The 24242-nt window shown below is 47.2% G+C and overlaps 1 protein-coding gene across 2 annotated transcripts in view; it reads left to right on the top strand.

Annotated features, from left to right (window-relative positions):
• Nucleotides 1-24242, top strand: part of SNTG2 (syntrophin gamma 2) — a 374364-nt gene that overhangs the window by 248821 nt on the left and 101301 nt on the right. For both annotated transcript variants that reach the window (XM_050753205.1, XM_050753204.1), the window contains exons 10-11: nucleotides 18741-18870; nucleotides 20915-20953. In XM_050753205.1, the coding sequence (XP_050609162.1) occupies nucleotides 18741-18870; nucleotides 20915-20953 (169 nt within the window). The remainder of the gene's footprint in view (nucleotides 1-18740; nucleotides 18871-20914; nucleotides 20954-24242) is intronic.

The raw sequence follows: 24242 nt of genomic DNA, 5'->3' as shown, positions 1-24242 counted from the left end.
CTATATTTTCTTTTAGTGGTTTTATAGTTTCCGGTCTTACATTTAAGTTCTTAATCCATTTTGAGTTGATTTTTGCATATGGTGTGAGATAAGGGTCTAGTTTCATTCTTCCACATGTGGATATTCAGTTCTCTGAACACCATATGTGGAAGAGACTGTCATTTCCCCATAATATGTTCCTGGCACTTTTGTTGAAATCAGTTGACCATAGATCTGTGGGTTTATTTCTGGCTTTATATTCTATTCCATTGGCCAATGTATCTGTGTTTATGCTTGTACCTTGCTGTTTTGATTATTATAGCTTTGTAGTATGTTTTGAAATTAGGTAGTGTAATGCCTCCATCTTTGCTTTTTATGCTCAAGATAGATTGGATATTCAGAGTCTTTTATGGTTCCATATACATTTGAGGATTGTGTTTTCTATTTCTGTGAAAAAATATCATTGGGATTTGATAGAGACATCATAGAATTTGTATATCACTTTAATTAGTATGGTATCATAACAACATTAACTCTTCCAATCCATGAATGCAGGATATCTTTCCATTTTTTGTGTGTCATCTATAATTTCCTTTATCAATGTTGTATATTTTTCATTGTACAGATCTTTCATCTTTTTCATTAAATTTACTCCTAGGTATTTTGTATTTTTATACTACTATAAATGGAATTGTTTTCTTAATTTCTTTTTTTGTGTAGTTCATTGTTAGTGTACAAAATACTACTGATTTCGGAATGTTGTTTTGTATCCTGCAAATTTTCTAAATTCCTTTATTAAGTCTAACAGTATTTTTGAGTCTTTAGAGTTTTCTATATATAAGCTTATGTCATCAGCAGACAGAGACAATTTCACTTCTCCTTTTCTATTTAGATGCCTTATTATTTCTTTTTCCTAATTGTTCTTGTTAGCACTTCCAGTTCTATGTTGTATAGAAGTAGTGAGAGTGCACATATTTATCTTGTTCTGGATTTTAAAGGAAAACCTTTCAGCTTTTCATCATTGAGTACAATTTTAGATGTGGGCTTGTCACACATGGTCTTTATTGTGTCAAAGTACATTCCTTTCATACCTAATTTGTTGAGAGCTTTTATCATGAAAGGATATTGAATTTTGTCAAATGTTTTTCTGCATTTATTGAGACAATGTTATGGTTTTTGTCTTTCATTTTGTTAATATGGTGAATTATATTTATTGATTTGCATGTGTTGAACCATCCTTGCATCCACGGAATGAATCCAACTTGATCACGGAGACTGATCTTTTTAATGTGCTATTGAATTCAGGTAACTAGTATTTTGATGAGGATTTTTGCACATATGTTCATCAAGGATATTGGCCTGTAATTTTTGTTTCTTATAAGGTTCTTATCTGGCTTTGATATTAGGATAATGCTGGTCTCATAAAGGTGAGTTTGGAAGTGTTCCCTACTCTTCAATTTTTTGTGAATAATTTGAGAAGAATTGGTATAAGTTTTTCACTGTTTATTTGGTAGAATTTAGCAGTGAAGACATCTGGTCTTCAGCTTTTCTTTGATGAAAGATTTATTATTATTGTTAATTATTACTGATTCCATCTCTTTACCTGTTATTAGTTTATTTAGATGATCTATTTCCTCTTAATTCCATCATGATGATTGTATGTTTCTAGGAATTTATTCATTTCCTCAGGTTATCTAATCTGTTGACATATAATTGTCCAGGTCCCATTCAGCATCTGCAGTGGTATAGGAACCCGCAAGCCTGTTGGAGGCACAGACAGGCGAGTCCCTCTGGGTCCTTATGTGAACAGTAGTAGTGTGATTAGGCTTTGTGTCATCAGCACAAATTTCATCATTTGTGTCTCCACCCAAATTTCATCTTGAATTGTAATCTTCATGATCCCACGTGCCTAGGGAGATAACTGATGGGAGATGATTGAATCATGGGGGTAGCTCCCCCATGCTGTTCTCATGATAGTGAGTGAATTATCATGAGATCTGATGGTTTTATAAGGGGCTCTTTCAATTTCACTCCATCACAGATGACTTAGCATAACCATGCGATCCTGACTACTGGCTTAGTTATCTAGACATTTCTCTGACATCAGGTGCAGAAAAGCATTATTGATGGGGTGGCCGTGGTGGTGGAGATGCTAGAGTTTTGCCTGTCTTTACCATATCAATTTTCTATTGCCATGTAACAAACCAGTGCAAACTTAGCAGGTAACACAGGACTGTTTATTATCTCACAGTTCTCATGGGTCAGGAGTCCAGCAGTGCCCGGCCAGTCCTCTGCTTGGGATCTCACCAGGCTAAAATCAAGGTGTCGGATAGGCTGTGTTCCCATCTTCAAGGCTCACTCAGGGTTTCTGGCAGAATTCAGTCCCTTGACTTTATAGGACTCAGTTCCCCACCTTTTTCAGCCAAGGGCTGCTCTCCACCACCAGAGACCACCATGTTCATTGACATGGTCAGCCTCTGCCCTCAAGCCAACAGCAGGTAACAGGTAACTCCATGAGCCTAAAATCTATGACTTCCTTCATTCTGACCTCTAGACCCGGACATAAATGGCCATGTGTTCAGGCTGTGCCCCTGCATAAATCTCCCTAACTGAAGGTCTGCTGAGTTGAGACGTTGATTGCATTTGCAGAATCCCTTCACACAAACACCTAGTTTCTGTTGATTGAATAACTGGAGCAGATGTTTCCACCAAGGGCTGAGAACTGGGGGCTGCCTTAGAACTCTGCCTGCTCTAGTGTCTCAACCTCTATTTCACTCTGGAAAGCCCATAGCATGTCCACGCTTTTTAGAAATTCATCCTTTTAAAACAAAAGTGGCCTTGGATGACAGTTGGCTGTTCTTCCACATGGTGCCATTGGACAAAGCTGGATTTGAGCCAGGCTGCTGCCCATAGCCTGTGTGTTTCAGAAAATAGAGAGAGAAGAAATACTTAAGAACAAGAGAAATGTCTATGCTTGAAAAATATCCACAATCATTTTACCAGTGAGGAAGCTTTACGAGAGGCTCAGAAAAGAGATAAAGCTGTGGTGTCTCTGGCATGTGCCCCTGAGGAAGCAGGTGGTATGAAGGAATAGTACAGGGTTCAGAACTAAGAGATTTCTAATCCCGCTTCACCCTCTTGGGGCCATGACCTGGATAACTCATGCGGGCTCTTGTGATGGCTTCTTTGCCCGTTTAACCAAGTAGGGTGGGAGATGATATTAATACTTTACCGCTTTCTAAGATAGTTTATGAAGGTAACAAAAAATAAAACTGTACGTTTAAAGGAGCTTTGAAGCAGCAGGAGTTCAGTGATTTTTAATTGTGATGCAGTTGGGGTCTGCGTTTCCACCCAGATCTCATGTTGAAATATAATCCCCAGTGCTGGAGGTGGGTCCTGGTGGGAGGTGACTGGATCACGGGGCAGATTTCTCATGAGTGGTTTAGCACCACCCCCTCGGTACTGTTTTCATGATAGTAAGCGAGTTCTCATGAGCACCAGCTGTTTAAAAGTGTGTGGCACCTGCCCTCTTTCCTTCCAACTCCTGCCACGCCCGTGTCGAGTGCTGGTTCCCCCTTTGCCTGCCGCCATGATTGTAAGTTTCCTGAGGCCTCCCCAGAATCCTAGCAGATGCCGCCATATTTCCCGTACAGCCTGTGCCACCATGAGCCAAGGAAGCCTCTTTTCCTTATAAATTATCCAGTCTTGCATATTTCTCTATGGCCGTGTGAGAATGGACTAATACAAATTGTTTGTGGAATAGGGAAGGACTGAACAGAAGGAAGGAAATTCAGATTTGAGTGATTATCTCCAAATAAGAGCAATTAAACAGCTCCAGAATCTCTGTCCCACAGAATTACTGTGTATCACTTTGCAACTCTTTACAGGAGGAACTACTTTTTATTTACCTGCTCACAGGAGCCCTGTCCATGCCTCTCATTTTAGGTAGGCCTCAAATTGATTAAAAGTAATTGACTTTTTTTTTTTTTTCTAAAACATAAAAGGAAAGAAAGGGAAGAGAGGGGAGGGGAGGGGAGGGGATGGGAGGGGAGGGGAGGGGAGGGGAGGGGAGGGGAGGGGAGGGGAGGGGAGGGGAGGGGAGGGGAGGGGAGGGGCGGGAGGGGAGGGGAGGGGAGGGGAGGGGAGGGGAGGGGAGGGGAGGGGAGGGGAGGGGAGGGGCGGGGAGGTGGAGAGGGAGAGGGAAAGGGAGTTAAGTAGTAAGGTAGGAAGAGAGAAAACCCACAACTTAGGGATCTTTTTGCCCCACATCTACCATGTTTTTTAAAAAACAGAATTAAATTATGTTTTGTGAGTTCAATAAAATTTCATGTGCTTTGTAGGCCACTCACCTTATTTCAGAAGAAGAAGGCAGATGGGCTCTGTAGTAGTCATAATGGAAACAGACCTACTACAGATAAGCAGATTTTGAAAAGTGATACTACAAGTCAGAATTATACTGTTAAATACTGTAATTTGTTTTGCAAAGGAGATTATCATGTTTAAATAGTCACACCAAAAAGAATCCTTTGGTGAATTTTCTGGAGTTCATCCATCCCGAGAGCACAGCACTAGATGCTCTGAGCTCACATGTCCCACACACACGGGGCTCCTTACCTGGGCTTCCAGGGAGACAGCGTCCTGGTGGCTGTGGCACCTCAGGAAAGGGGGGCTTGTGATGGGATTTGGGAATGTGTTGGGTGGTTCTGGGAAGGGCCAGGAGATGAGGGCTGGCCCTGCACTGGGTGCCATCAGAGTGTGGGCTGTGTCAGCAGCGTCTGGCTTAATTTCTATCCAGGAGCATGAGACAGGAAGGGGCCAGAGCCAGGCCAGGCTTGTGGGAGCAGCAGCCGCTCCCTCAGACCAGCAGCCCGCCAGGGACCTGTGGGGCCTTTGTGGCTGGACGGCATCTCACGTGTCCCCTGCTCCTGCTCTGCCTTGCTCCCTCATGTCCCTGGAGAGCCCCGGTCTGAGGTTGATGACGTGTGGGACCCTGTTTTTCAGAGGAGCTCTACAGCCCTGCTGACTGCTAGCAGGTGCCAGAGCTGCTGTTTGTTTCTCATTACGCCATCTTTAAATTTTCTGAAAACTTTCTTTTGACGACAGAAGGTTAGAGTGTTCATGTTGATGGAAAGAGAATAATCCCATTCTACTTACATCTCTACAGACGCCCAGTTCTCTGGCATGTGTCCTACCCTGATAAGGGCACAGGCCTCGTGTTTAAGATCTGGAGGTCTCTAAGTCTTCTCAGAAGCTAGTGCTGCCTTCAACACCTGGCAGTTCTGGTGGGGGTGTCTTCCGTGGTGCCCAGCCCTGGGCCGCCCCCTCCATGGGCACGCAGGTGAATCAGGGTGTCCTGTGAGCATCACGGAGAGCTGCTCCGAGGCACCCGTGAACCAGCTGCTGAGCGGATCAATGACTACATAATAGAGCTTTCCTGAGTTTGCTCTGATAGAGAACAAGGGCTGCTGATTTACGGAGGCACCCTGACACCCCTCCCCATCCAACAGATGGTGGAGCAGCTCTGAGCTGCCTTCTCTGGGTGGAACTGCATCCGCTCCTTCTTTCCTGGGAATTCAGAATCATTCTTGAGAAATCATTCTGCATCTGCATCATTATCCTGGCTCACTTTTCAAGGCTCCGTTACGCTTCCTCGGGGGGAGTGGTCCCCACCGCACTGTGTGACGCTGCTTCCGAGATGCCCTGGGTGCTCCTCTGTCTCTGTGTCTGTCTCTGTCTCTGCCCCTCTCTCTGCCTCCGCCTCTCTCCATCTCTGTCTCTCTTTGTTCCTCTCTGTTTCTGTCTCTCTCTCTGCCTCTCCTGGTCCCTCTCTGTCTCTCCCTGTCTCTGTCTCTCCCTGTCTCTGTCTCTCCCTGTCTCTGTCTCTCTGTCACTGCCTGTCTCTGTCTGTGCCTCTCTCTGTCTCTCTCTGCCCCTCTCTGTCTCTCTGCCCCTCTCTCTGTCCCTCTCTGTCTCTGTCTTTTTTTGTCTCTGCCTCTCTTTGTCCCTCTCTCTGTCTCTGTCTGTCTCTGTCTCTACCTCTGTCTGTCCCTCTTGGTCTCTGTTTTTGTCTCTGTCTGCCTCTGTCTCTGTCTCTCTGTCTCTCTCTGTCTCTGTCTCTGTTTCTCGCTGTCTCTGTCTTTCTCTGTCTTTGCCTGTCTCTGTCTCTCTGTCTCTCTCTGTCTCTGTCTCTGTTTCTCGCTGTCTCTGTCTTTCTCTGTCTTTGCCTGTCTCTGTCTTTCTGTCTCTCTTTTTCTCCCTCTGCAGTCTCTCAGTCGAGTATCTTTTCATTTCCGAGGATTATCCGTTTTATTTTCATTTTGACTGTAAGGGATTAGTGCCCTGTCTATGAAAATATGCTGCGAAGTCTCCGCTTGGGGACGTTAAGATCTTTTCTTCGTATCTAAGCAGGATAAATTCATAACAAGTTGTCCGCTTTAAACATTAATTTGATTTTTCTTTCCTTTGTGTGTGGAGATTTAATAGGCTCTCAGGGTCTGTGATGAAAATGAACAGGAAGGGCTTTTTAAGCTGGAGGTGCTGAGTCGCTGCAGATGAAAGCAGTGCGGTGATGGAGGGCGTCTGCCTGCCCTGACTGCTGCCCCGGCGCCAATCTTTTGTCTCTGCCAACTGTGTCCGGTTCCTCGGCGCCTCCTGGGATGCCTGTGCTCCTAGCCCCACCCAACTGTGTCCGGTTCCTCGGCGCCTCCTGGGATGCCTGTGCTCCTAGCCCCACCCAACTGTGTCCGGTTCCTCGGCGCCTCCTGGGATGCCTGTGCTCCTAGCCCCACCCAACTGTGTCCGGTTCCTCGGCGCCTCCTGGGATGCCTGTGCTCCTAGCACCACAACCACACCACAGCTGTGGCCAGTCATTTTACCATGAACCCCTCACCTCGATTTCCCAGCACCCTCCCCATTACAACTAAACATGAGCCGAAGTCCCTGAGTTTTCCTGCTGCTGAAAGGGGAGAACTGTCAGTGGCATCATTCGTATTAATCCCCAAGCAGGAGGAACCAGCTGTGTCTGGCAGAGTGGATGGAGAAGGTTTTAGAGGCACGAGATCTTCAGGGTGTCCATATCCTCAGCACACTAACCTTGCTCTGAAGGCCTCGTTTTAGTCAGTGTGGGCGGCCGTAGCCCAGTTCCACAGATCGGTGGCCTTACGCAGCACACAGGTGGGTGGCCTCACGCAGCAGGCATGCGTCCCTCGAGCTCTGGAGGCCATAGCCCAGTTCCACAGATGGGTGGCCTTGGGGGCTAGGATTTCAACACTGAACACTTGGGGAGCCACATTCAATCCACTGGGAATTTGACCCAGACTTGGGGATGGGAGTTGCTAGGGATACCCACTTTTAGGAATTAGGCCAAACTTTTCCGTTACTATGGAAGTCACACTCTTCAAAAACTGGATTTAATTTCAGTTTTTCTTCTATCTGTGCCTCTGCCTGGAGCACAGTCCTGGGGATTCCACCTGACCCTTGACCTTTGACCTGGCTTCCCAGCCTCCTCATCCCCCTCTCACCTCCTTTGCTCCTCTCCCCTCCTGTTACCTGCTCTGTGCTTACCTCAGAGACCAAACTTGCCTATGCTCTGCCTCCCAGACCCCTCACCTGGAGTGTTCCAGGGCCCCTATGATGCCACGTGCCCAGCGTGGGAGGAGGAGGTACAGACGGAACCCTCAGCGGCATGTGCAGAACGCATTCCATGTTCCCCTCACCTCATACTCAGCCTTATCTGGGAAAGCAAAAGTATTCTCCTGGCTGAAGAGTTTCCTGGCATAGAGATCTTTATGTTTACCTAGACTGGGTCCAGTCTCCAAGCCCTGGCCGGGTGTTCCGAGTGAGCAGCTCCCCTCGCTCCACGGCTCATTTCAGATGCAACGTTTCTATCCCAGGAAAAAGAATGGAAGCCGTGATAACTCAGGTGGCAGGAATGGTTATGTTCCTGGAGTTCACGGATCCCCTCCAGCAGGTGCAGTTGTGTTTAACACCTCAACAAATATATAGGGAAAGTGCAGTGTTAGGCAGGAAAACATTGAGCTGTGTAAGCCACGGCCATTCACGTGGCTTTAAGGTACAGAAGAGGCTGTTTGTTAGTTAAGAACTGAGGTTGTGAATCGGAGACTGAGTTCCTTATAAAGCTCACTTGTGTGTGTGTGTGTCCCTGCCTTTACCACTTCTGGCCTTATGAGTCACCTTGGGAAAATTGGTTTATCTACATCAGCCTCAATTTCATCATCTTTAACATGATAACCACAGGACTTTCTTCATAGGATGATTGTGAGGGCTAAAACCACTGCAGCATATAAAGTATTTACACAGTGTTTATTACAAGGTGTGAATAAATGCCAGCTGGTTCTTTTTATCCTCCATATAAATGCAATTGTTAGTAATCTATGTATTTTCCTTCTTCATTTCTCCCAAAAGTATTAAATATTTAACTTTAAAGACATATGTCGGAGTATGAAAAGAATCAGGATGCTTTTGTGAAAGGAGCCTAAGAATTCTTTGCACATCATTGACTGGTTGTAAAATAAGCAGCAGAAAAGCAGAGACAGGAGGAGACGGGTGGGGAATCGTGCATCGTTGTGTCCGCTGCTCTCTTGAGAGTCGGTTTTTACTGCTTTGGGGCTTCCATGAAGTCCGTCACTTATGGTCGGCAGGAAACATTGACGAGTGGCTCCCTGAGCCAGCGCTTCCGTCACTCCTGTGCACACTCAGTCCTGTGACCTCCCAGTGTGGGACGAAGCTCCACTCACATCTGCGCTTTGGGGTGGAACGTAAGCACCGTCTGGACTAAGAAATCATTGCAGATACGTTCACTGCCGAGTATGTGAATGAAGTAGAAAAGTGCAGACACTCGGAGACGGTTCGTCCTGCTCGCTCTCGAGTGACACCAGGTCTTTCTCATCTTTGGCTCAGGAGTGCAGCCCCACGGTGCGTGCCGGTTAGCACACCCAGGCAGGGCACAGTTTGTGGGCACACGGAGGCCCATTAACACCAGCCGTGTATTCGGTGATCAGATTTTTTGCAGGAAACATTTCTTGACCACCATTTAATACCACTTGCTACAGTGGAAAGAAGAAAAAAAAAAAATCTTGCTATGGAACATGTGATTAAATGATAACTTTCAAAAGTGTATTAAAGTTGGAAACTAAGGCATTCTGTTGACCAACACCAAACTCTACTGGTTTGTAACCATTGATTTTGACTGCACGGGCTTTGAGAGAGCCTATTAGGTTATTGTCAATTCAGAGGAAACCTGAGTGGCTATGTCATTAGAAAGTTGGATTTGGATGTTAAAATGAAGGTTGATCCCTGGAAGAGGACCTGGAGGACTGCTGAACACAATGTGTGCTTCTCAAAAACGGGATGATCACTCAGAATGTTCTTTATGTACACGGCGCCCTTTCTGCCAGTCACCCAGCTTCGCAGAGGTTAAATCAGAAGCGTAGGCAGCAGTGGGTGGGGCCGCGCCACGCTCCGTCCCCAGCACCAACTGGGAACACAGGCGGCGTTTCCACTGGAGTCACCCCATCAGTGTGGAAAGACACGCAGGGGCCCAGGGACTAAAGCTCTGCTAGATGGAGGTGGAGGGCTTCGAGGCCATAGCAGTGACCTCCTGGGCACGGAAGCCTGTGATACATCGAGGCTCACACCGAGAGAAACCTGGGACCCAGCGTGTAGAGGGCGCTCTTAGACTGAACTGACACAAAAGGTGGAGACCGAGCCGGCTTCTTATGTTCATTTTCCTCAGCCACAGGCAAAACCGCAAGTTCTCTTATGCAAAATAGTTATAGAAAACTAAATTTTGAGAGGTAGAAGTCTCAGGTTAGGACTTAGTCCCAGTAAATTTAGCCTCTAAGAATCTTTTAGACTGTTCTGCTTTTATAGACAATAAATCTATCTCTGTTTCAAATTGATTGTATTTTGAATTTTTCACAGTAACTTCACTCATTATGTAAAGTGAACTTTTAAAATGTGTTTGTTTTTTCAAACATGAGGAATTCGAGCCCATAATCAAGCTCATTAACACACGTTACAGCACCTGTAACAGGCAGCTGCGTTCCTTCCCTGGACGGAAAGCGGGTGTCCTGCCTCCTGTCTGCCCGAAGAGAGGGGCGCGATGTGTAAATGTCCTTGTACATTCAGCACCCCCAACTATGTATTTTAAATCAGTGTGTACATTTTTATAAAGAGTTATTTTATCATCACTGAAAGAGGTTCTTTGTTTTTTCCTAAGTTAATTCTGCGTTTGCCCTTAACAACAAAACCAAACAAAACATACAAAATCTCTTCTAGTGATGATGAAATAGCTCTTGAACAAAAGCAAACAAAAAAATGCATTTATTTCCAAGCAGGAATTGAGCACCTACTGTGTGCACTTTCCAAGGTAGGAAGGATTCTCACAGGAGTAACAGCCTGTCCAGCTGATGGCTGCTGTGCCGAGGCCACGGATGGGTGGAGGACAGTCGGCCCCTCGCTGGTGTCCAGCGTCTGCTGCTGCAGGCGGGTGTTCTCTCCTGAAGCGGAGGAGCCGCCCGTGTGACTCTAATCCGCAGCACGTTGGTGTGGGAAGGAGAGTCACGGCAGACAGCCTTTGAGCGCCTCCGCTCAGGTGCGAATCCATTTCCCTGCCTTATCCACCCTGGAGTCCTGCAGCTTCCACAGCAGCTCCTCAGGCCTGTTTGAGTGTGGGTCTGTGCAGCCACAGCTGGGGAAGCTGAGCTTCGGTCTCCACTGAAGTTTGGGCTGGAAGGTGGCACTGGCATGTTGCAGTCAGCCTTGTGTCTGCCATCTGGTGGAATTAATTAATTCCTCTGAGACATGATTTCATTTCACAGTAAACTTGTGTAAAATATAAACAAGTTATCTGGTGATTCTTCTGCTCGTACTGGTGCCGCTCTTAAAGTTCTGCTGGGTCTAAGTGAGGTCACTTTGCTGCATTCTGTGGCTCCAGACACCGCTCTGCTGGGCAGGTCGATCTCCGTTCTAAAAACGAGGAAGACAGCCTGAGAGGCTGGCAGCCTCCCGCCCCGTGCAGGGGATGACACAGCGCCTGCAGCGTCCAGGCATTTCTGCGTCTCATGGCTGGGGTCTGAGTGCTGCGCTGTGTGGGCTGAGTGCTGTACCGTGTCTCACATCTGAGCTAGGGCTTCTGTCATTCCTGTGCACACTCAGCCCTGTGACCTCCCAGCATGGGACGAAGCTCCACTCACGTCTACACTTTAGAGATGATGGGGGGTCCTCGTGGTCATGGACTGAGTTACCCATGTTCACATGTGTGCTTAAAATGTGGCCTTGACATTTATAAAGTATGGTTCTCTTAGGATTAGAGAACATGGACTGCAAGGCCTGCTCTGGCCCTGATCCTTCCAGTCCCCGGCTGCGGGTCCCTGCTGTGTGGGGAGCGCCTCTCTCTCACCCAGGCCTGCTTCAGCCCAGCTGTGCAGCCCCTGGAAGACCCTCACCTCCACTCCCATGGTCCATGCCTGCACGCCCAGGCTCTTGCCCACCTGGGGGCCTGCTCTGGGCTTCCTTTTATCAACAAATCTCTGCATTTTCTCACGTTACCCAGGAATTGCTGCTGTGTCCCGGGCCCTGAGCCACCTGGTTTTAGGAAGCTGTGGCCTAAGGGGACAGGAGCCGACTTTGGTGTTGGGTAAAAGCACGTGGCCGCGGCTTCTGCTGCTCCATTCATTGGCAAGTGTGCAGCCTCCACCCGTGTTCCATTCGATAGTCCAGATAATCTTCACTCTGGGTTCATGCAAGCTACCAGGATACAGGCATTCTGTTTAATGATGAGGTTTTATCCTTTGAAATGGAAAAAGAAAACGAAGATGAGTGAGTAAACTCAGGCAGGCTGTAGTGCTAGGATGACCTGCCCGGTGTATCAGACACAGTTTTATAAACAGACAGCAGGGCAGCCAGGCTCAGAGGGACGGGCACTGGAAACTTGGATGTCTGGGGGCCGGGACTCAGGAGCAGTTTACAGAGAAGAAAAGGCCAACGCTGAAGCTGAGAGGATTAGGGGACAGTTCTGTGAGTGACACCTTCACCTGGATGAAAAGCGAAGTCCCGTTGTGATCACAGGTCACCCTCTGTCCTGCCCGCTGCTGGGGGTGCCCACCTGGGTGGTCGAGGCCAATTAGTTGGTCTCGTTGGATCTCAGATAACCGAGAAGCAGCACTGAGCCCCGGGATGCTGGTTGAGCTTCCCTGGAGTAAACGCAGATAACGATTCCACCTTGTGGGCAGCGCAGCGCCCGTGTCCACGGATCCCTCCTTACGGAGAGCACAGTGCCCTGGTCGACAGCGTGGGGGCCAGAGGTTCCCAAGCTTGGGCCCAGGCCCCACACTCAGCCGTTCAGCCCAGCCTGTGTCACAAGCCCCCGCCTCCGTCCTGCACCCTGGGCAGTTGAAATGACAGTGGCTCTTCCATAGGGTCACTGCGAGGGTAAAGCCAGCTCGTAATGAGTGATGGCCTTTATTTAGTTCTCTGTTGTTGTTACAGCTACTGCTGCCACTATCGTATACGACCAGTTCTTACAATCAGGTGACATGCCCGGCAGTGCGGGTGTGAAAAGAAGCACAAGCCATTCAGTGCAGCACCGTGCCTCGCTCCAGATGGTCCCCGGTGGAGAGGAAAGTGATCATGAGGACGCGCTAAATGTGCATATGCCAGGCATGAGCTCCTCCCTTCACCTCCCTCCTCCATTTCCTTCTCACAGCCCAGTGGTGTGAGCCCATTGTCAGATGAGGGACTCCCCACAACGTGGCTGAGATCGGGTGGAGTCAGTCCTACCAGCAGGCAGCAGGCAGAGGGGAGGCAGCAGGCAGAGGAGAGTGTAGACACCACCTTCCCGTGACAAAGCCAGGTGCTGGAATCCTGCTGGGTCTTCTCAAACATTTACTCACAAAGCAAACACGCATGTGTGCCTACTGAGTGCCAGGGCTCTTAGTGCTGGCCCTGGTGGAAAGAACAAAGCGCAGGACGCCCACTCTGCTGAGGCCTGCAGCAAACGCACAGGCTTGTGATGGCCCCACAGCAAGACGCATGGACATGCGCGACATCCCTGCAGGCCGCCTCCTGTCCTTCCCATCCACAGGGAGGCCTTCAGGGAGTCCCTGGACATTGCACTCCAGTGCCCCACTCACTGACCTGGGCATGGCCTGCAAGGATGGGGCCTCCTGCCTCTCCTGCTTCAGCAGCACTGCCCAGGGAAGTGAGGGGCTCAGAAGACCCAAGCCCTGTTCTCACGAGGCAATGGGAAGTGACAGAGAAGGGTGAGGAGGTGCCCTGTGAGACACCACACGGGGGAAATTCTCTTTCTTGGACCTATTGACCTTTTCTTTGTCTCGAGTGAACACTTTATTTGTGGCCTGAATTTCTGGTAACAATGCCTTTTTTTCCCCCCGCCCTGAGACAGAGTCTTAGTTGCCCAGGCCGGAGTGCAATGATGTGATCTCCGCTCACTCCAACCTCCGCCTCCTGGGTTCAAGGGATTCTCCTGCCTCAGTCTCCCAAGTAGCTGGGATTACAGGCGTGCACCACAACGCCCAGCTATTTTTTTTTTTTTTTTTTTTTTTTTAATAGAGATGGGGTTTCACCACATTGGCCTGGCTGGTCTCCAACTCCTGACCTCAGGTGATCCTCTGCCTCGGCCTCTCAAAGTGCTGGGATTACAGACATAAGCCACCACGCTCAGTCCACAATGACTTTTTATTTTTATTTTTATTTATTTATTTTTTTTGAGACGGAGTCTCGCTCTGCCGCCCAGGCTGGAGTGCAGTGGCCGGATCTCAGCTCACTGCAAGCTCCGCCTCCCGGGTTCACGCCATTCTCCTGCCTCAGCCTCCCGAGTAGTTGGGACTACAGGCGCCCGCCACCGCGCCCCGGCTAGTTTTTTTTTTTTGTATTTTTTAGTAGAGACGGGGTTTCACCGTGTTAGCCAGGATGGTCTCGATCTCCTGACCTCGTGATCCGCCCGTCTCGGCCTCCCAAAGTGCTGGGATTACAGACATAAGCCACCGCGCTCAGCCCACAATGACTTTTTAATGAACAAGTTACTCCATTAAGTTCAGACGTTCCTGAACTTAAATTAGCCCTCTTTATTAATATTTAATATGGAATATTTAGAAACGCCACTACATGACAGGGAAGTAGAAAAAATATATTTTTCTAAATTGTACTAAAAAATAATATATTACAGAGACAGTTTTCAAATAAAATATGTGAATGAAATTTCAAGATTTTTCAAATTCTGAAACATACACGTTATCTTTTTGTCTCATGAATACTCATAATTTTCAGTCATGAGCTAAAATACACACACACACATGCACACTCTCCTTATTTTCCAAAGCATGAAGGTTTAAAGTTAAGTAAACAGGCGTGTGTGCGATACACACCTTTCCTCCCTGTTACCGCAGGCACAGAGGGAGGTGGTGGCCAGAGTCGATGGGGAGTGACAGGCTGTGGTGGTAATGAGGGCCACCAGCCATCATTTATGGATGAAAGTGTCCTTGGTTACATTTTGTAAAGTCCAACATATTTATTCTTTAAAAACCGGACAGCTTGTTAAAAAGGTGATTTACACATTTTGACTTCCTTTCTCCAACACTGAAGCTTTGACAGGCAATTAAGAATTCTCAGTTTTTAGGGTCAAATTTTATAGTTACTGGAATCCCACAGCACAAGTGGAGCAGGAGGTTGGAAGAGTGGTTGTTGGTAGCAGACGTAGCAGGGGTCTCGGTTCGGGGCTTTAATAATAACTGATAATGCTCTATGATTGATTTCCGCTGAAGCAGATGATTTGGAAAAGGGTCGAATCTGTTGAGGTGTGTTTTGTGACAGGAAGATTCCCAGCGGTTGGGCAGGATTCAGAGGCCTTTCTGGATGTGGACCTGAAGACTACAGCGAAGGCGGGCAGTGTGGCCGGACGCGTGAGAGCTGGGCTGTGGGGCTTTTCCCGGCAGGAGCCGCAGGGTTGGCGTTGAGGCTGGCACCGAGCCCACAGTCAGGAGCGCAGGAAGAGTGGCCCAAAGACACTGGATGTCCTCCACGGGAGGTGCAGACCCGAGCACGTAACTTCAGTTCCGTAATGCCCTAATACATGAAGACGTGTGCTTTGAACTTTATTGGAATAACTTTATTTCTCTTAGCCAAAAACTGTGATTCAGTTCACTTCCTAGAGCATAAAACTCTATTTTCAGTTTTCTCTTTGGAATTCAGAAATTCTCTAAGGGCATGAGGAAACCCTGGGACGAGGGTAGACTTTTCAAAAGTGCCAACGCGGTCAGTGAGTGTCGGAGCTGTCTTGGTTTCTTCTTGGGGAGCCCCGGGGCACCAAGCACTCTGCCTTTGCTTGGTGTGGCTTTGCTTATGGCAGCTTCCTACAATCTCACGCATGGCCGTCAAGGAGCATGTTAGCTCCTGAGCAGACGCTCTGTGGATTTCAGCTCTGACAATGACCTTGACCACACGAACACCATCCTGAAAGGCCTGAGCGGCCACTGCAAGGTGGGTAGAGAAGCCAGGTTCCATCCGTGAGCCACGGAGAAAACTTGGAGGAAACTATGAAACTCGGAGGAAGCAAAGGCCCAGAAATGCCCTGGAAGAAGCAGCTGCTGATCTCGCATCCAGACTTGCCTGAAAGCAGATTGTGTAACTTACACTAGTTACCCGGCTTCTATAACAATAAACCAAACAGTGAACCAGTGATAAGCCAAGCTGTGACCTTCCTTTCCCTGTTTTGTTAACATGTTAGTATCTGCCATCAGCATTATTGTTAACAACTTTCACAGCTTCTGTTCATTTGATATGTAATTTTTATTGCTTTCTTTGACAAATTACAGACTAATAATGCTTATGTGGTACTCATGGGCTTACAAATAACTTTGTTTAGGTTATTCCATTTGTTTCTCTCAGTATTTCTATTTTATGGTAGAGTTGGCATTTGAAGCCCATCGTAAGGACAAGGAAAGCCCAGCTCAGAGTGAGATGTCCAGCCTGCCTCATGTAGCTACAGCATAAACGTGCCTGGGTGCAGACGCCTCCCTTTTCATTGCAGGTCACAGCCGTCTGCCCCTCGTGCGAGGCCGTGAGCCTCTGGGGCTCTACGTGTGTTCAGTGCCTCAGGGGGCAAAGCTGATGATCTTTCTCAAGACCACAGCATCGATAAAGGGTCCTTCATGGAGCCTGGGCCCACCGTCTCTACCTCACGTCTTATTCCCGCTACATGAATGATGGTGTAAACATCCGAAGGCCGAATTAGGACTCAGGACTCAGATTCCTTCTCACCACTGACTTTACGGGGATGACCACAGTACTGACCCTGTTGAGAGCGCTCGGTGTTCAGTCCTCCATGCATTTGGTGCATACGTCTCCAACCCTGAGAATCAGGAAATGCCAACTCCCCGAGAAGACACTGTTGTTAGCACATGTGAGCTGGAGCCAAGCGGTGACCACGAGTGTCCTTCACACGCTCCACCAGGCATCCCTGATTCATGAGAGGGGGGCGCCCCTACCCCCACGCTGCCCCGGGATCCCTGCAGGCCCCACCCCAGTCCAGCTAGCTCCAGGCAAAGCTGCCCCTGGCCCACACTGGCACCACCTCCTGTTCCTCCTCAGGCCTTTGGAGAAAAACAGGCTCTCCTGAAAGAATAAAAGCGTAGAGCTCTGAGATGGGGATAATTGGAGGGTGGGACACAGAGAACTTTTGAAGATTCTTCTAAAGTCTGTTTTTGGTCTGAGGGTTGGTTGGCCAAGAGTATTGAATACGTGACTGTTTATGGAGGTGTTCACTGGTGAGTTGTGTGTGTGTGTGTGTGTGTGTGTGTGTGTGTGCTGTAGCTCGATGTAAAATGTGCCTAAAAATAGCAGTCTCTGCCCTCTTCATGTGGGGAGCCAGGGAACTTGGCTGTTGTCCTCAGTAATCTGCTTGACCCAGCTGTTTGTTTACCACTAGATGAAGGTCAGCCTTGCTTTGTGTATATCACACCGGTTAACGTGAACAAACGAGAAATGATGGCGATGAGCCCATTTTTAGTCAGTACTTATTTAATAAGAATTAATGGACACTTGGACAAAAGTATGGATATAAGTCTCTCAATATTTAATAAGCACCTAATTCATGTGGAATATTACACGATGTGCCTAAAATAGTCTCCCAGCATTTTAAAGTGTAAAGATTAATTTGTTATAGCAGACACCCAGGATCAAAGGCCCCACGGGAAGCGATGGACCCTGAGGGACGGGTGCTCACCAGGAAGACCAGGAAAGGAGATCAGAAAGGGCTGAGCAAAGGTGGAGGCGGAGCTGCCTGCCCTCCCCACGCAGGGGACCTGCTTTCTCCGGCTTCTTCCCCTCTCCAGCTCCACTCAGTCACCTCCACCTTCACCTCTGTCCTCCTGCAAAGTCAGGAGTATCTTGTTCATCGCCATCAGGCAGAATATCAGCTACAAGTAGATAAACCTCACATTCTGATTCAAGAAACACTAATTAGGATGAGAATGTCCCCTAGACAGGGATGTCTGCTTTTAAAAAGAATGATTTTTAAAATAGCAAACTCTGGTCTGATAGATTTGGCTCAAAAATATGCAGAACTGTGTTATACCATCTCTGTTTCCTACCCCTCCCTGCCTAAGAAAGCAGCAATGACACTCACATCTGAAAGATTATTAAAGCATAACTCAGTGAAGACTTGTTTTTTTAACAAAATATGTTTGTTTTGTTCTGTATTTTATCTTCAGTTAGTGGCTTGAGACCATGGAGGTGTTATGGGTCATATAAATTAATATGCATTGTTTTCTTCTTTTTCTTTCTTTTTTTAAGATAGGGTCTCACTCTGTTGCCCATGCTGGGGTGCAGTGGCATGATCTCGGCTCACTGCAAGCTCTGCCTCCTGGGTTCAGGAGATTCTCCTGCCGCAGCCTCCCAAGTAGCTGGGACGACAGGTGTGTGCCACCATGCCCGGCTAATTTTTGTATTTTTGGTAAAGATGGGATTTCACCATCTTGGCCAGGCTGATCTCGAACTCCTGACCTCAAGGGATCCTCCCACCTCAGTCTTCCAAAGTCCTATGATTATAGGCGTGAGCCACTGCGCCCAGCCAATATGCACTATTTTCTTAAGAAAAAGTCTACAAAAGTGTACATGACATTTCTCTTTTGCAAATAGGTATATGTAAAGTATGTTTTTAAAAGATGTTGCATGACAGGGATGAACTACTGAATTTGAGAAAGTTGGTTTGTTGTTGTTAATACTTGGCCATGATTGGGTTCTCAGCAAGTGGAGTGTCATGGAGCAATGGAAGGGGACCCAGCTTCTCCCAAAGCTCCCCTGTCAATCAGAAGCGCACACGTGGTTCTAGAGAAGGGTGGATGCTGAGTGCGGAGGGTGCCTGGGCTGCTCCAGCCTCACCCCATCAGGAGCTTTAAGTGCTCCATCCAAAGGGTCTTTGAAAGAATAACCAGTAAGAATCTTGCAGACAGTAACTCCAAAATTTCCGGAGCACTGTTCTTCCCCTGACAGTTGCTTTTCATGTTTCATCGAATTAGAAGTAGCTCCTGTTACCAGGGGAATTCGGGGTTTGGCCTTGGTCTCAGCGAGCCTGCTGACCGTACTGAGGTGCCTGAGGAAGGGGTGCACTTGCCCCATGTCCTGGGTCCAGGGTAGAGCCCTGCATCAGCCTTGAAGCTCACGGAGGCAGGCCTGCGCCCCTCGCTGCGGGGCCTCCTGGACAGCTCTCTCCCCTCCTCCAGGTGGAACGCGTTCGAGGTGCTCGCCCTGGATGGAGTCAGCTCTGGGATCCTCCGGTTTTACACGGCCCAGGATGGCGCCGACTGGCTGCGGGCGGTCTCAGCCAACATCAGGGAGCTGACCCTTCAGAACGTGAGCACACGTTGTTTCTGAGTCTCTGCTGATGTTCATTTGTGCATGAAAAATAATTGAGACATCAGATTTTTGATGATTGATGATTAACCCTAAACAAAATCATGTACTTGTTTCAATGTGTCAAATCTCTGACTATAACCATTAAAAATCAAGCCATCAGAATGTTTCCAAATCAAAGAGTGTGACTACGTCTGACAGCTGGGAATTTCCCACCTGGTTTTATCTTCCTCCTCCCCTCTGTCTGCCTCTGTCTCTCTCCCTCCCTTCCTCTCTCTTTCTCTCCACATACATTTACAGAAATAGTTATGCGTCATAATTTTATATTTTACCCAAATGCATTGATACAATGTGACATTTTGAGTTGGGGAAACCCAATTGGGTTAAAAGTATAATTCCCCCAAACGTTATGAAGATTTAGAAAAAGGCATAACTGAGCAAAAACATTACTTCTCAAATTTGTGCTGCCGTCCCCCAGAAAAGAAAAAACATTGTATCTTTCAGTGATGTGTTTGATAATAAAAGTCAGCAGGACATTTTAAAGATAAATGAAAAGAGATGGGGTGGGAGCAAAGACTCGATGATGTGGGAGTTGCCTGGAGTGGTGGGTGTCTGGATACGGACATGGAGCCGTGGCCGCAGGCCTGGAGACTGTGGCAGGACTGGCCCTGCCTGGAGGGGGCCCTGGACTGACCTTACTGTCCTTGCTCCCTCCCAGCTGACTTGCCTTGTAATTGCACTTCGATCCCTGCTCTGTTCCGGCATAGCCTGGAGGCTGCAGAGACTGGGGCCAGCTTGCAGACCGGCCAGGCACGGCCCACCCTGCAGCCCTGCAGAGGCACCCGCCCTGCCCCTGCCCTGCCTTTCCCTGCCCAGCACCCCACATCTCCTTTGCAACCTTGCTGCTTCCTGTGGCTGCTAAACAGAAGTTAACCTGTCACTGGGGGAAGCAGCAATGTGTGAGATTTCTCCTGTAAAGACCTCAGGGGCTTCCTTTCTGCAACCATAGAAGGAAGTACCAGGACCTTCCTAACATCGTAATTTTCAGATGTGACACTTTAAATTCCAAAGTTATCTGAACAAATAGAAAGGGAAGAAAGGATGGTGCTTGACTCATATTTGCAGAAATGCTTGTGACAAGGAGCGCCCTTCAGTTCTGTATCATTTCACACATCACCCCTCATAAGCAGGGCAGAGAAGTCAGACACCCCAACACTTCAGAATGGAAATGTGGACTCCGAGCCACCTTGCCGCTGTGTGGCTGTGGGCTCTGTGGCTGTGGGCTGTGGGCTGTGTGGCTGTGTGACTGTGGGCTGTGTGGCTGTGTGACTGTGTGTGTGGCTGTGGGCTCTGTGGCTGTGGGCTGTGGGCTGTGGGCTGTGTGGCTGTGGGCTGTGTGGCTGTGGGCTGTGTGGCTGTGGGCTGTGGGCTGTGTGGCTGTGTGGCTGTGGGCTCTGTGGCTGTGGGCTGTGGGCTGTGGGGCTGTGTGACTGTGGGCTGTGTGGCTGTGTGTGTGGCTGTGGGCTCTGTGGCTGTGGGCTGTGGGCTGTGTGGCTGTGGGCTGTGGGCTGTGTGGCTGTGGGCTGTGGGAGTGTTATGATTCTGCACCTCCACTTCCTCGTTAATGAAATTTTGGAAAACAACATCTACCTCCATAGGTCATTGGGTGAACTAAATAAAAGAAAGATTATCAACTGTGATAACCGTAATTACCATCACAGTAATACTGACTGTCAGAAGGTTATGTAGAGCAGAAATCATTTCCTCACTTTTCTCAGATATTGGAATTTAAGCACCTGCTCTCCCGTAACTTCACCTACATAAATGCTGATATTTGAAAAAGAGGAATTGAAGTCTGCTAGTAAAGTTTTTTCTACTGCTGCCATGCTTGTATTGACTCTGGCTAGGTTTTCAGATAGGAAATGTGTCATTAAAGAAGCCTGTTTCCCAGGACAGAGTGTGGCTGATGACTTCCAGCTGTCACTCAGGTGAGCCGTCCTGGTGTTGGTGGCTGTGGCGCTGACTCTCTGCCTTTTCTCCACAGATGAAGATGGCGAACAAATGCTGCTCTCCTTCCGACCAGGTAGGGTTTGTATTTTCTGCTTCATGATGAAACACATCTCAAAAAGCAGTCTCTTTGGTTGTTTGAAATTTAATTTGGAAATGTTGATAGGAAAACGTTAGCACATTTCAGACTGCATTTTGTGGTCTCTGCCCTCCCTGTTAATTCTGTAAAAATGCTCTGTCTATGGGAATAGCATAGGTCATTCTGATCTCCTGTGTATGGATGATTTCTCCATTGGCAGTTATGTTTTTTTGTAAGAAATCATGATTTAAATGATGATTTAGATATGTTTGTTTAAACTGAGAAGGGCTTTGTAATGACACACCTGTGCAATATGAAATTTTAAGCATTATATTATTTTCTTAAATAAAATCCTTACTAGGAAAGCTTCACTCTCAGGAGGGCTTTGACCCAATGGGTGTTATTGCCGCTGGATAGGATCCTGCCATCCCCAGATCCAGGCAGTTTGTTCACCTGGAGCCCAATGCCCTTAACGTTGTCCTGGATTCACGATGGCTACCTTTGTAGCCACCCTCAGGCCTGATTTTCTGCTCACTTCCCAGGTCTGTGAGTACTTAGGAAAACTCTATTGTAATCAAGCTGTTTGAATATCAGGCAAATCAGCTTTTAAGCCACTGTGTTATTCTTCTGTTTCCTTTATAATAAACTTACGGTTTAACTTGTAATGTAAGGGAGTATGTTACTTACAGTTCATTCATTTTTGGTTATATCTCTTATGGGCTTAAAGAAACATGCATCATAGCCTCATGAAAACTGAGAAAAACGTGTTCAATTTGCTTTAAATAGCGCACAAAATAGTGCTTAGCAAGAATATTTGAATTCACGATGGAGGACTTTAGAAGAGGTCTCCTGCCTATCAAATATTTACTAAAAGAATGGGAAAATAGGGCTGTGTTTTAAATTAAACCTCTCTAGTCAACATTTCTACATTAGAAAAGAAACAGAATAAATAGTTCTTCTAAATCTTTTATCTCTTAATAGTATTCTAAATTTACCATCAACTATTTTTGTTTGCATAGCTATTTAATGATTATTTCTATCAATTCTTCAAATTAATATAGGATTCGTTTCATATTCTTATGCATAATTTCCCTACTATGTGTTTTTGTAACAGAAGTTCTGAAGCTTTTCCACAAAGTGCATCTCTCTCTATGGTTCACACAGGAAACGCTTTATCTCCACCTTTTTATCAAGGCTGGTGGGACGGTGGGCCAAAGTTTTGCCATAGTCTCTATGAATAATTCACCATTTGATATTGTGTCTTATTCACCATTTGATATTGTGTCTTATTCACACACTCAAATTAGCAGAATGTCTCCTGAGATCCTCGTTATGGCAAACCTGAGACTCTTCCGAGATCTTGGGAGGAGCCGCAGCTTCTGCTGTTTCTCAGTGTTGGCTGCTGCTTCTCTGTTTCTCAGTTTGTTTGCCACGAGGACAGCCATCCTCTCCCGGCCCCCAGAGGGCTTGTCACCTTGCAGACAGATCCTTGATGCTAAACGGCGATGCCCACAGGTGGAGAGCATGCGTGGGAACGGGCAGCGTTTACGGACTTGGCCTTTATGTGCTTCAGAGAACATGCTGACTTTCATAGCTGTTCTGGAATTACTTCTCATGTTGGAAAGAGCACTGCTCCGGAGAGGAAGGCATTTTCTTTTTACTTTGGAATTTAATCCTCCTTATCATCGACTCACAAGAGATGATGAAATAATAGTTCAGAGAAACATAAAAACCTGTAGGGAGCACATCTCCTGGTACGGAGCACGTTGAAGGACCGTCTGTCTTCCGGAGACCTCAGAGGCAGTGGGTGGCCTTGTTTTTGCTTCATCTTGGTGAAATTCTACCACATGTTAAACGTTGTGTGTTTCACATCCATCTGGGTGGCCTTGTTTGACAAAGCAAAAAGCCAAAGGCAAACCGTGGACCTAATAACCCTGACCACACCCTTATCTGGTGGTGTAATTTTAACAAATTCACTCCAGAGGTTTAATTTCTTTATCTGTAATACAAGAAAGTTGTACTGGGTAATTTAAGGTCCTTTTTACAACCTTAAATGTTCTATACAACTTTGAATTTACTTAGCGGCTTGGAGTAGCTTATTTGGAAATTAATCTTAGAACTGAGCTTCACTATGTAGAATGATGAAGAACTAGCCCTGCTAGATCCGGATGCGCTTTTGGTGGAGGATGGTTTCACGTTTTCTCCAAAAGTGGTGTGTGTTGTACAAATGTTAGGAGTTTGCATTTAAGACGTTAGGCCCTTTAAAACAGAAAGAAAATTTCTTCTCACTCTGAACAATTCATTCTTGATTTTGGTATTTAATAAATAATTGTGAGATAATTGTTAATGTGAAAAATGTGAATTTTATGTGAAAAAAATTTTTGTGAAAAGATAAATAAAGGTATTTAACAACCAGTGAAATTGGCAAACAAAAACACATGAAAAACAGAATTAGGAGAATCTACAAAAAGCATAATGTATGCATTTTTAGACTCTCGTATCTGGTATAAAAAATAACCAAATAATTTATCACACAAACCAGAGCACTTTTGTCTGGGACAAAGACTAACCTGAAAACAATACCAAGATAACTGCAGACACACACACGCCCACCCACCAAACACCACCACCAAACAACACCACCAAACAACACCACCAAACAACACCACCAAACACAGCAGACACACACACAGCCACCCACCAAACACTGCAGACACACACATGCCCACCCACCAAACAACACCACCAAACAACACCACCAAACACCACCACCAAACAACACCAACATAACTACAGACACACACATGCCCACCCCACCAAACACAGCAGACACACACACGCCCACCCACCAAACACTGCAGACACACACACGCCCACCCACCAAACACTGCAGACACACACACGCCCACCCACCAAACACCACCACCAAACAACACCACCAAACAACACCACCAAACAACACCACCAAACACAGCAGACACACACACAGCCACCCACCAAACACTGCAGACACACACATGCCCACCCACCAAACAACACCACCAAACAACACCACCAAACACCACCACCAAACAACACCAACATAACTACAGACACACACATGCCCACCCCACCAAACACAGCAGACACACACACGCCCCCCCACCAAACACTGCAGACACACACACGCCCACCCCACCAAACACAGCAGACACACACACGCCCACCCCACCAAACGCTGCAGACACACACACGCCCACCCACCAAACACTGCAGACACACACACGCACACCCACCAAACACTGCA

Source organism: Macaca thibetana, chromosome 13 (genome assembly GCF_024542745.1).
Source record: "Macaca thibetana thibetana isolate TM-01 chromosome 13, ASM2454274v1, whole genome shotgun sequence".
NCBI classification, from domain to species: domain Eukaryota; kingdom Metazoa; phylum Chordata; class Mammalia; order Primates; family Cercopithecidae; genus Macaca; species Macaca thibetana.
This window is presented reverse-complemented; position numbering and strand designations above follow the sequence as displayed.